The sequence below is a fragment of the Anarhichas minor genome, unplaced genomic scaffold, assembly GCF_050575085.1.
Source record: "Anarhichas minor isolate MPS153535 unplaced genomic scaffold, ASM5057508v1 ptg000073l, whole genome shotgun sequence".
NCBI lineage: Eukaryota > Metazoa > Chordata > Actinopteri > Perciformes > Anarhichadidae > Anarhichas > Anarhichas minor.
Genome location: NW_027466519.1, coordinates 4,536,757 through 4,550,220, shown reverse-complemented (window position 1 = coordinate 4,550,220; position 13,464 = coordinate 4,536,757). Strand labels below are relative to the sequence as shown.

Here is a 13,464-nt window from a genome sequence, read left to right as displayed (position 1 = left end):
TACACGTACACGTACAGATAAACACACACACATGAACGACAGACAGACGGACAGATGTGTCCGGCCGTGTTGAAGTGTGACGGCTGGATAGACGGACGCCACTGACATGCTGCTTGATTAATGAGCTATCCACGGAAGTCGGACGCAGAGAGCTATAGGCTACGCGACAAATCAGTCTCTCTCTCTCTCTCTCTCTCTCTCTCTCTCTATGAGATGAGTCTGAGATGAGTCACACCAAAGCCCGTGTCCATGGCTCAACTCTGACCTGAAACCCGCTAGATTGGAATAAACCCCCACCCCTCTCCTCCCCCATCTGCTCTTGTGCAATCAGGCTATTTTAGGAGAACATCTCCCAGCCGTCTGGTTGTCATTACAAATCACCCGCATTAACAAAGCCCACACACATTCATCTGATTTAATTTAGCCGACTACCCACGCCCTGCAGGTATGCAACCTACACGTGCGCCGCCCGGATGATGCCTGCCATGTCCTGTTATGGGTAGCATGGTGGTCGAGTAGATCCTAAACAAGTAGGTACATTTATTTTTCATACGATCGGCTTCCACTCGGCAGCAGCAGCAGCACGCCAACGCGCAAAACCCGGAGTGGGGGAGCTGATACGGCGGGAGCGCGCACCACCACCACCGCGGCGCGCATGCACAGCTGTCAGGACCAAGGACAGCAGCCGCTCAACCCGGATTGACCAGGCAGCGACGCATCGGGGGGGGGGGGGGGGGTGATCAGTCCGCACAAAGCGCGCGGAACAGCGGCTGGAGGGAGTGATACACAAACCTCTGCGGAGGAAGCCGCCTGGAAGCCGAGACAATGGTTTCCACTCCTTCTTCAAAACCGTAGGGAGGTTTGAGCGAATTCTGCAGAGGAGAGCAAAAAAAAGGGGGGGACAATGCGGTTCAGACGTCCCTTTTTGAAAGCCTGCCCCTAAGATGAGCATGCACATTCCTCCGCATTGCTCATAGATCCACATTTTCTCTCGGCCTCCCGCCCACCGCCCACCTGGATCGTGTCTGCAGTCGCGCATTCAACCGGCCGAGCCGCGCTGCTGCTCAGAAGCTGGTCGAGCCGACCCGCCACCGGGGGGAAAAGGGACCGGGCTGCGCCGTGCCGTTTGGTGGCCCACACGATGCGTCTGTTTCTGCTGGCGGTGCTCCTCTCGTGCTCCTGCGCGCGGGCCGGCTGCGAGCCGAAAATCGTGAACATCGGGGCCGTGCTGAGCCAGAAGAGATACGAGCAGGTCTTCAAAGATGCGGTGACCCAGGCCAACCAGGTCTACGGCAGGGATAAATTCAAGCTGACCGCCATCTCCGTAACGCACAAGCCCAACGCCATCCAGATGGCTCTCTCCGTCTGCGAGGACCTCATCTCCAGTCAGGTAGTTTTTCTGCCACCTTTGCATGGGCGCTATATAATCAGTCAATAACCTCTGCGCATAAATCATATGGTCCACGCACACCTCCACGCACTAAAAGCAGAGTGTTTTGGAAGGAGAAAACCATTCGTGCCTTGCAATAGAAAGTTGGTTCCTTAAGGAAACATGACCTACATGCCAAAATCATGTGTTTTCTCACTCAAGGGGCCACTGAAGTGGGTGAAAGACTAGGATGGATGGTTATGTATAGAGCCTTGAGCTCTGAATCCAGACTGCACGGCTGTCTATTTCTCCAAAGCCTCACACTATTCAGCATGAACATAAACGGAATCAGCCCACTTTACTACAGGCCTGCCATTTGTCCAATCTGGCACCCTGCACTGCATTTGCACACAGTCCACTTTGTGTTCGTTCTAATACAGCGAACTCCCCACGGACCCATCTATTTTTTTTTTTTTTTACAAACATCCATAAATAGGCTCTGGTTTAGGGCGCATCTCGGATGAGAGGGCAAACTAACTGTACGTTCCAGGACACACAGCTGCACATCCACTGAACTGCGAAGGAAGCAGCGAAGAGTGAAAATGTGCAATACGTCGCATACAATTAAACAACTTGGCTTTCACTGCGCGCGTGTGCGTGCGTGTGTGTGTGCATGATACCGTGTGCATGATAGGACAGCGGGGCTGACACAGCGGAGGACAGTTTTCTATATGTGGGTCTTGAGGGGTGGATCACTCGCTCAGCTGCAGTCTATATGATGTGATGCTGTCGGTAACACGAACAGCTGTTTTTTTTTTTTTTAAGTATGAGATTAAAAAGTACAACAGAGGCAAATATTCACACCGCGCGTGCTGCAGATCTAACTAACAAAACATATTTCATAAGTAATGCATGAAAGTGTATGTGCCTTTTTGAAAGTTGTATATATAATAGCCAACGTTATGTCACACAGGATGTTGAGGCGTGAAGTCCCTCTCTCGCTCCTCTTTCTCCCACACACAGAATGAAGTTTCATGCGAACAAAAACGCCCCCACAGCTCTAGTGCTGCATTCATGTCCTCGGTCCTCTGCTTAGTGTAATGACTCTAATTGATGCAGGCTTGTCGAATTTTAACCATCGCACCCAGTGTCCTGTCACATGCTCATCCAGAGCGCGAGCGCGCAGTCCGTCCCACGAGGCCGTACGGCTTTCACCAACAATGGTCCGGCCCCCTCTTAAAAAACAAACCTATGTCTTGCATAAATCAGACAGACATCGCACTTTATTTAGACAGAAGGTCCGTGGACGGGTTTAATCCGATGAGATTGGCTCGCGGGCGATAACAGTTACTGAGAAGGGAAGTCTGTGGCAGATGGAGGAGGAGATGCCTGGGAGCAGTCCTTGGATGATAGACCTCATTTTTGACCCAGCCATACGGACTGCTCATATCCAGCAATCCATGCCTGCATGCACGGCCATGCCAGCTTTATATTCCTCTTTCTTCACAACTCCGAGACATTTCTCAAGGCTCAGCTCGCAGAATCTTTCTTTTTCTAAAGTGCGTGGCCAGTTTTGGTTTGCTTAGCACGGATTAGACTAAACCGAACAACCACAAATTAATGATAGTCTGCCAGCACACACACAGGGAAGACATTTCGAACAAAGGAACAGATTTCTTTGCTCTTCTGGTTCTTTGTCTCAGGGGAATTTTTGAAGATATCCAGATTCAAAAATGTTATTTTTAACCTGTTATACAACAGTTTAGAGCAGCAGTTGCACCCACTAAAATATGACAATCTTTTATTTAAAGTGCACACAAATTTCATTTGACTTGAGCAAAACGGGCAGGCAAAACGGACAGATGCTCAGGGGTCCCAAATGCCCTCAGTTAGTGATAATTTTATTCATTCTTATTCATCTAAAATGTATTTAAGTCCTGGTCGAGACAGCAGCAGCACATTAAACAAAGTTTCAGACATACAGCAAGTAGCAGATGAATAGAAAAACATTTCAGGTCTCGGCATGAATTAGATTAATTGTATATAGTTATCGTCACTCCTGCCTTTGTACCTAATCTTGTTGTTCTGTTTTTGAAAACAGTGTATACTTGAATAAATTAGAATTTGTTCCGCCAATATAAGATGGTGAAGGTGGGAGAACTCGAAACACTCTCACTTTGTGCCCTCGCCGTTAACCCAACCCTGGTTAACTGATCTCAGCTACGCTGAAATGAACCTTTCATATAACCGTGCATATCAAATCCTGTTTCATGTTAATAATTCTAAGGCATTCAATACAGTTGCAGTAAACACATGGTTAACGTTGTGAATTCAAACTGAAACACTGAGGTTAGGCAATAAAACCACTTAGTTAGCTTTAGGAAAAAAATCATCATGGTTGGGCTTAAAATGTATTCTCAGTTTTAAGCAACAAGACCACTTAGATAGGTAAGATCAACGGAAAACACGTCAGAAACATAATTACCTTTGGGAGATGAACACTGGTCTCCTAGTTGAAAGTCCCGTGTTTGTTGTTTTTTACTGCTACGTCATCACTCCCGGTTCATTTTCTCTGAGTGTCAAATAAAGCCAATGATGATGGGTTTACATTGCAGTTACATAAAAGCATCTCAAACAGACTCTAAAGGGTGCCTTGTGCGTCGCTATCAGACGCCCTGGAAATGAGAACAAGCTGGTGCATTAAGTCCTGTTGTTGTTACAGCCTACAAGAAGAATATGCACTAGTCTTATTGTCGTAGTTGCTTGATACCAATGTGAGAATTTAGTTTTATTTGATTTACCAAGAAGGATAAAGGGCGTTTTGCAGCTTTTGTTTTCTGCAAAAATTATAAAACTATATAAGACTATAATATTCAAGTCTAAATTGGACACCTTTTAAGGCTCAAGTCTTTATCAGAGAGCGAGTAGCAGTGTTTTCATTTGGCCTCAATGCAAGTGTCAGAATGACTAAGTGCTGTTCTTCTGTGCCTCTGCAGGTCTACGCTATCCTGGTGAGTCACCCTCCCCAGTCCAATGACCACCTCACTCCAACGCCGGTCTCATACACTGCAGGCTTCTACCGCATCCCTGTGGTGGGGCTCACCACCCGCATGTCCATCTACTCAGACAAGGTGAGTGACGGCCGAGAGATAAAGACGCCAAGAGAGGCAGAGAGAGTGAGAGAGAGAGAGAGAGGAAAACAGGAAGAGAGTGAACGGAGAGCGATCGAGTGAGGAGCTCCCCTGGGGCGGCTTCAAGCGCTTCCTAGATTAAACGTCCCATCACTGTCCATTAGAGGAGCTGTGATTAAATGGGTTTCCAGCTGAAAATTGAAAGGACATCATTATTAATGCCTCTGACCTGAGTTATGTTTTTTATGAAGCACAAGCCACTAAAATGAAAAATTTAAAGCAATCACATAAATAAAATGACAAGGACTTTAATAACTCAATTTACAGTCAATTTGAGTGACACCTCTGCTAATCTTGCAAGTTACGGGGTGTTAAATTTAGTCGTTTAAAGGAGCCCGAGTGGTCTGTGCATATATTGAGGCTGCTTTTTTTTTACATGATGTTTGTACTTTAGTGAGTTGGTTTGGCTTTAATTGTACCACCCAAAAACTGTATCATTAATGCACGTTGTCCCTAGAAAAAATATTATGTACATATTCTACATCTATGTTTTGTTATTTTACGGTAATACAAGTGCACTACAGGGCCATAAATATGTGGACACCTGAAACCTTACACCCATATGTCATTATTGAACATGATCATGAATCTGCTGCCATAACGGCCTCCACTCTTCTGGGAGGACACCCATTCAGCCTCATGAGCACTAGCGAGGTCAGCCACTGATGTTGGGTGACGACGCAGGCTCACGGTCGCCGGTCCCATTCATCCAAAAAGTGTCAGGACTTAAAAATATATTTCTTTTATTTCTTTAGTGCTCCAAATTACACAACAAAATACTTAGATAACAGCGAATCAAAATGTTTTCTGATGTCGTCCCTTACAAAACCTACACCGATCACTAGTCATGCTTTTTATGACATGAGACATCTTTGGTTAACGTTTAGTTAAGCTTGGGCACAAAAACGACTTGGTTAGGGAAAGGTGATGGTTCGAAGTACTTAGTTGACCCTCTCACGAATACTGGTCACTGCAGTGGACAGCTATCCAAAAGCATGTTTCTTATTTCGGTTGACTTAAGGGTAGGGGACCAACTTCATCATGGTAACATTAAAAACCACTGTGTTACGTTTATGGTTTGAAAAAATCAACTTTGACTGTCCGTAGGAAACGGGACAGGAGAGTGGACTGTTGTGTAGCATTAACATAAATCCTCATTGCAACTAAATAGCTCAAATTCAAAAAAAATGAATTGTGCATATCACAATTAGAAAAGTATTTCTTTTTTCTACTTGTTGTGAAGACTTAAATAACATCTTAAAAGGAGAAGAATCTGCCACTTGTCCACTTGATTCTAACTGTTCTGAGCAACGAGTCATGCATTCAAAATGAATTCGTTATGGACAACTCCACCATGTTAATCTCTACCTCCTGCTCCCCCAGAGCATCCACCTGTCCTTTCTGCGGACGGTCCCTCCCTATTCCCACCAGGCGCACGTGTGGTTCGACCTGATGCGCGAGTTCAACTGGAACCACATCATCTTGATAGTGAGCGATGACCACGAGGGGCGGGCTGCTCAGAAGAGGCTAGAGACCCTCTTGGAGGAGAGAGAAACAAAGGTGAGATGCTCCGGCTCCCAGGCCCTCCTCCCTAGAGTGTGAGCATGAGAGCGCGCGAGTTGTCTAAAGGTTTTTTGAAACCTTAATGGTCTTCTATGTATGTAACTGTTTTCCTTTCTGTTGTGTGGCCACATCTCTCTCTCTCTCACCATTGTGTAAACATTGGCTAACATTCCGAGAGACATCAACAGCGTCTAATGTGGTCTAATCTGACGAAAGTTTGTACGTTTATTTGCTCATCTTCACGTTGCTTTTCGCCATAGTCCAAATTATCCAGTGTCTATCCACATTGGGAGCCAAATAGTGGACTTTATCTTGGGGCTTTGCAAACCATCACAGACTGAGGTGTTTTATTGGGGGCCGAGGCGGAAGACGGGTGTTCCTCTCAGCGCCCGATGAATGGCCGGCTTCATTATTAGACACAGAGGCCTTGTGTTTATCGCACCCCCGCTAGCTCATGTTCACATGATATGGGAGATGGTTTTTCGCCTTTTCAGATACCGCTGATGCATCCATTTTGAGTGTAGCTCTGAGCAGTGTATGTGGGTCAGTGAAATGCTGATCTTCTTTGAGCCAAAACAGACTTGAAACCGCGATGATGTGTGCCCTTTAGGAACAGGGAGAGAGAGAGAGAGCGAGAGAGAGGAGGAAAAAAAACATCTATTCCATCCATTTAAAGAGGATACAATTACCGTGGGATATTTTCTTTCTTTCTTTTCTTTACTCTTGTGATGCTTGTCCCTCTCCGGGGCACTTTGCTGTAATTGTGTGGCAGAATGAACTGAAGCCTGATTCAGAGATTTAATTAATTCCGAAGCCGAGGAGACGCTGAATATGACACACATCCGAGGTAATTCACAGAAGGCGGCTACAGCTAAAGTGAAAGCGGCTTGAATTAAGTGACAGGGATTGGCATTGATTAACAGCCACCAGTAGAAAAAAAACATTTCAAACATTTGGGTTAATCAAGTTGAACTGTGCAACAACATCCGTGAAGTTAAAACAATTATACTGAAGACATAATCCAGATGTGACTCACATCCTGCAGTGGAGAAGACAAATCTGTGTATTAAAAGCCTTTGATGAGAACTGAGGAAGTTCCTTTTCAGTTTGCATAATATGAGTTTGGATCTCAAAATGAACCCATCTGTGCTCTCCATTCAGGAAGTCATAATACTGAGCGAAGTTGCAGCAGCTCTCTCTAGTACGAGGCTTTAATCACCCATGTATTGAGTTAGGACTGCAGGGCCAGCTTCAGCAATTTTGGGGCCCTGAGCAGATTCATTTGAGAATTTCTCCGAAATGTGAACGGAAAACCTGGTCAACCTCAAAGGACGAGGTTGGTGATATCATGTATTTTTCTTACTGTCAACATATCTCACGAAAAGACCAAAGCCCAAACAACGAGTTCATCCTACTAACAAGCATTGTCTTCGTATCCAAAGCCGGACGTATCTTCTTCTTCTGTGCCATAGAGTTCAGTGTTGCACTGGCTGACATGTTCCGTCATTACAATGAACAGTCACTGAAGTTTATATTGAGCTGATCCCACTTGCACCGTCCTGCTGTAAAAAAATCACTCGGGCCACCAAATGTGTATCAGTCCGCAGCTGAAAATAGTTCCCAACTAATGCACTATTTTCTCCTGTTTGACTGATGTTTGCTAAACACTACAGTGCCCAGCTGTTTAGGGAAATAACCGTGCCCTTTGAAACAAATTAAACCATGTATTTGTGGCTTGTTTTTAAATGTACGTCTTTTATGAAGAAGCAATGCACTTGAGTGCCAAAGACAGAATAGGGAATTCAAAAAGTCTGTAGAGACAGACTTAAACATTGTTAGGGATTTGCTCACAATAAGAAAACAATAATATAAATTTGGTACAGTTTCTTTCTTTTGGAAATTGAATATAAAAATGATATTAGAAAACAGAGGACATAATAACCTTAAGATGTACTCCTTAATTTTATATAATAATAAAAGCAACGCCAAATACTAAGGTTCGATGCATTTTGGAGATGTGCTGTTTGGCACTGTGAGATAATCAGGAGTTCATCTTTTAGATGCTGAAATGCTGAAAATAAAATAAACAAAGGAACCAAAGAAGTTCCCATTTGTGATTTGTTTGTTGCCTACACGACCCCGCACAGCGGCGCGGCTCATCTCTCGGCTCGGCTCTGACTTCCCACGTATGTCGCAACATCAGCAGGGTGATGACACCTGCAGTTCTTTTGCTGTACCCTTTGTTTGGATGATGTCGGCTGAATGCCCGAGCCGTAAATGCATTGACAGCTTTGACTGTGTCAGGTGATGTGAATGGCTTTTAGTTTGGATGTGGCAGACGGCAGTGTTTTGACATTATGCTGTAATTAAAAGCGAGAGGCGTTATTCTCGCTAATCACCCTGTTGTGCTGCATAAACTTAGGAAATTTACATATTGTTTTTAGGCAAGCGAGTAGCTAGCGAGGTCACAGGGGGATCACTGTCACCACCCGCATAGCTCTGGACACAGAGGATTTAGCCAGTGTGCAAACGTGACCAACACATGAAACATGAAATATTAATGCCTGACCGAGGATATAAAAATAGAGCGCTCAGAAAATCTCTAGGGGGGGGGACAAAGACAGTTTGTTTTTTGTCCGCAGTGCTGCTGAATGTTACTCGTGGAGAGGATTTATACACGCTTATCTCAGTAAATGCCAGTTACATGGTAATTACATGGTAGTTAAAGTGTTATTATTGCCTCAACTGTGATTGAATGTACTCATCAAGGAAGTGAAATAAGTGGAATTAACCAGAACCCCACTGACAATTTGTAATGGTGTTTTCATAAAACAGGAAGACAAATGTTGGCTTTATCTGCTTGATATCCTTCAGTTTGGATGACATGATTTCAGTTGTGATTATGATTCAGGATAATACAATTACCTCAACATTTAATTTTGAACGGCACTTATGTTATGACTTTATTACTGTACTGAGGCATTGGTCCCCGTCAACTTTGCGGAGGAAGGGAAACGGGTCCGGTGTGAGCTGTGAAGCCAGCTGTGTAAGAGAGAAACCCTGTGAAGCAGAGAGATGATGCGTCTCTCCTGCAAAATGGCTGCCAGTCTCAGGCAGGACTCCAGAGTGTCTCTTCTAACCGGACCGGAGTGGAATCTAAAATGGTGATGCCTCGGCTGCCCGAATCAAGTTCAACCTGAGTCAGAGTCAGTACGCTGTGCTGTGACCAAATGCCATACTACATACTAATCACACACTGTATGTGCTATGTCATCTTTACACTCTACATACTTCACTTTTTTATACCAACAGGAAATGCTAGAAAACATGGATCAAACTGCAACTCTGGAATGCCACTGCCAACTTGATTTCACAAAGAGAGAGCAGAAGGTTTTTCAATTCATTTGAATGAATGAATGAACTAGCAGCTGTGATTAGAGCCTCCATTTCCATTTTCCGAGTAAATCATTGGCTCGTGTTTGTGACTTAAGCTTTTGCTTTGATTCAATTTTACTTGGTAATCATAGTGCAATTTGTTTAACCATTAAACATTGCAGTGGATTTCATGTCTGGCTTCTGGCCATGTGTTGTACCAATTGTGTCTGATCACACCAGTTCACAACAATAAGGATGGAGCTGGTGTCACCTCAACTGACGGTTGGATAGGTTAGCATTTTCCCAGTTCAGCTTTACAAGTTTACAAATCTTAAAACTTTCAACAAGGTTTTCATACATTTTAAGACGCTGATCACTGGCGTGTTGGTGAAGTGTTAAAAATGTGATGGATGTCGTTGACGGCCATGTTGAGTTTGCAGTTGTGTGATGTTACTTTCCAGTATAGTGAAGAAGAAACGAAACCAGATGGCTGAGCTGCTGTTAAGCATTTTGCAATGATTATTGCTGGAGCCAGGGCGCTCTCCTACAGCGCTAAGCGATGCAGCCGAGTTGGCATCACTGACAATTTACGCATTGAATGATGACAATGATTGAATGACACAATGAATACATTTACCTCATCCTTAATAGTATTTGATATCTTTAACAATCATCCACATTCTCAGCATTGTTCTAAAGCGGTCATCTCTGATGTTTTGCAAGCCTCATCGTTAAAGATCCCAATTTGAAGCAGAAAAGTGGAGATTTGTTGGAATGCTTTACTGCCCCCCATTTTCAACTGTTTATAATATTTTTCTGTGTCTGCATATTTTCTCTGTGCACATTACTCATCAGAATAAAAAAAGGAACTATGAAAACCTCGACCAACTGTCCTATGACAACAAGCGAGGACCTAAGGTATATTTGCATGGTCAATGCACGCCGCCCACCAACTTTCCAAACGTAGCAACTAGAAACCAGCCCAAACCAGTCACCAGCCGACCCAGAAATGTTCCTCTCTTGGTAGCACGTGTTTTCTTTAATTTTTGACTTTGAGACATTTCCCTATGATTTAAATGACGAATGATTTTGTTATGAAAAATCTATAATTTTCGGTCATTACAGAAAAGAAAGAAAAAAAAAGATCTCAGTGAACAGCGCCTCGCTTTTTATCATTTTCATTTTCTCCTTCAATAAAGGAATGCATGAACTCAGAACACACATACTCACACACAAAATGAGTTTGCAAGTCCATTCCTCTGTGGAGAACCGGTAGTGTGGGACAAAACCGTCTCCCAGATGCTACTTCCTCCTGTTCTGTAGCACTTCCCTAGTTTTCAGCAGTTTTTTTGTTGGGGGAAAACGTCCCCCTCACCCCCCCCCCCCCTCCTTCACCCGTTTTTAGTTAATGGTTGCATTGACCTTCTTCTCCCCCTACCTAACACATGCACGTCCTTCTTTGGAGCCTTGATAACCCTCAGTTTGCATGCGAACAAATGCAAAAGTTTTTTTTTTTCCCTTCAAGCTTTTTTTTTAAATCTTTTTTTTCCGTTCAGCCGGTTCCCCTGGATCGTTTTCCTTTTTTTATCCCTGTCTCTCGTTTTCAAACAAAATCGGCCAAGCTCGAACCAAGCAGGTAAAGAGGCAGCATGGCGTCTAAGGTAGGGAAAAGTAGCTGGCTTGACCTTTCTTATGCCCCGATCACAGGCAGAGAAAGTCCTCCAGTTCAGCCAGGAGACTAACTTAACTGCCCTGCTGCTGGAGGCGAAAGAGCTGGAGGCCCGAGTCATCATCCTGTCCGCCAGGTGAGATTTGTGTCTCTAATTACACATAAATTTCACCCAAAGTCCCAAAGGGAGCATTGATTAAGGTATCAAGCCTGCTTAAAACCGCCCTACATCCAAGAAAGAGCAGGGAAACAAGACCATTTCTATTGTAAAGGTGATGCTTAGACTAATTATTTTCATTAGTTAATCCACTGATCGGACTATAAAATGTCAGAAATTAATAAAAAATGCTTGTTATAAGTGAATGTCTACAAAAGGCACACATTTGATTTGGAACTGAGGATACTTTTGTATTTGTGCTTGAAAAATGTATAACATAATTAATTGATTATCAAAAAAGTTGCCAATTAATTTCCTGTTGATCGACTTATTGATTAATCAACTAATCATTTAGCTTAAACCTTATTCAACTTAAACCCTCTGCTGGATCCAGCTGTGGATCTTTATGTTCAGTTACAGTCGGCATCTGAATTATGTTCCTGTATGACTATATATATATATAGAATATTGTATACATATTTTCTTGAAATGCGTCCAAAGTTGTATGAAACGCTGCACAAGGCGCATGTAGGTTTCTCTTATATTCTCTAATATGTGCCAGATGGTCACTGAGTCAGATTTGGCGATCATTCTGGCCGTGACTCACCAAGAGACCTAGCAGACCCCATGTTGGAACCCCAACCGATCATAGCCATCCTTCATGACCTATATAGGTGATCAGTGAGGAAGTGTCAGGGGCCAACCACACTGTCGCACCTAGCAACACTGCCAGCATCACACAGCCGTGTGCAGAGGAGCGCTCTGAGCTCATATTGGGTCAATCAATGTCACAGAAACTAGTGGAGATGGAGCAATCAAGAATCAATCTGACATGTTTGTCTTTTTGGATGTCTTGAGGCTTCCCAGATGCTGCGACGGTTGTCTTTCGCTATGACACACTACATCAGATTAGACGAGTGTTTGTCACGACCTACACTCAAGGTCATTCCTGATGCCCCAGGTCCATTTGGTCAGGCCATTATCTGGCTGATGTCGGGTAATCTCATTGGGTCTGAATATTCCTTATTACGGGAACATTTTGAAAGAAAATCAGGGCTCAAAAGATCAAAACTTAGAGCACCCCAGTAGCCGACATATCATGGAAAACGAACTTTTTCAGTGCTTGTGTACATACTATACATTTGAGTATCTGGAGTGTCTACCAATCTCTAAAATGTGAAATAAGACAACCAAGTCAGTTTTTTGTGGCCTTCTTACTGTAGTAATTTGCTGTAATCAGTTGGACATACACCAACCCCAAACTACTGTGAATAAATCAATCACTCCTAAAAGTGAACCTAAAACTTCTTCCACTCACTTTCATTCAGTGTGCTGTGCTGTAAAACAAAAACAAACACACAATCTTCTGTCAAACTCCAGTGAGGAGGACGCTGCCGCAGTGTACAAGGCTGCCCGCTTCCTCAACATGACGGGCTCGGGGTACGTGTGGCTGGTGGGCGAGCGGGAGATGTCGGGTAAAGCCCTGAGCGAGGCGCCAGACGGTACGTTCATCCAGCAGAGATCGGTGGGAATATACGAGTTAACCCCTGGCTTTACTGAGACGCCCATCATAGCACACACAGGATTAGAGGGATTAACCGATGGATGCATTACATGATTATAACTGCTTGTTGTGTGTTGAGCATTTAAACGTTTAAGCATTATGTGTTTAAAGGTTTAAATGGGCCGTGTATCTGCAGTACACTTTAAATTTAAATGTGTATGTCCTGGATTATCCAAAGATAAATTCAATGTGCTAATCTGCCATGTTAATGCCTGATTTCTAATGAATTACAAAGGAAGAGTTTTACAACACATAACCGATAGAATGGTAAGCTACAACAGCCTTTCTTGTCTCTGTTCCTGGGTTTTTATTTGTATGTTTCACACAAGTGTCTCACAATATTTTATCACTTTGTGGTGACAAACGTCACGTGCCCCCCCCCTGCCCCCCCGTCTCCCGGGCACTCTCACACAACCAACCCCTGCAGAGCGTTTATTGTCCTGTCCATGTCCAGTCTCCTCCGCCTCCACTGCAGCTTCTTCCAGGAGTCTGCAAGTCTGATGGACCTGATTGCAATCAGAAAACTTAGCTGAAGTTGGATTGTCGCTCAGTTTAAATTTAGGTCTGATGTTTTTT

The 13,464-nt window shown here is 43.9% G+C and overlaps 1 protein-coding gene across 4 annotated transcripts in view; it reads left to right on the top strand.

Moving 5' to 3' along the window:
- The first annotated feature begins 1,104 nt into the window (after window positions 1–1,104).
- grin1a (glutamate receptor, ionotropic, N-methyl D-aspartate 1a) overlaps window positions 1,105–13,464 on the top strand; it is a 30,311-nt gene continuing 17,951 nt past the window's right edge. For 3 of the 4 annotated variants that reach the window (XM_076079712.1, XM_076079711.1, XM_076079710.1), the window contains exons 1-6: window positions 1,105–1,390; window positions 4,366–4,500; window positions 5,944–6,120; window positions 10,354–10,416; window positions 11,206–11,303; window positions 12,705–12,826. In XM_076079712.1, coding sequence (XP_075935827.1) covers window positions 1,142–1,390; window positions 4,366–4,500; window positions 5,944–6,120; window positions 10,354–10,416; window positions 11,206–11,303; window positions 12,705–12,826 — 844 coding nt within the window. In that variant the 5' untranslated portion in view covers window positions 1,105–1,141. The remainder of the gene's footprint in view (window positions 1,391–4,365; window positions 4,501–5,943; window positions 6,121–10,353; window positions 10,417–11,205; window positions 11,304–12,704; window positions 12,827–13,464) is intronic. The other variant, XM_076079713.1, reaches the window with a different exon arrangement.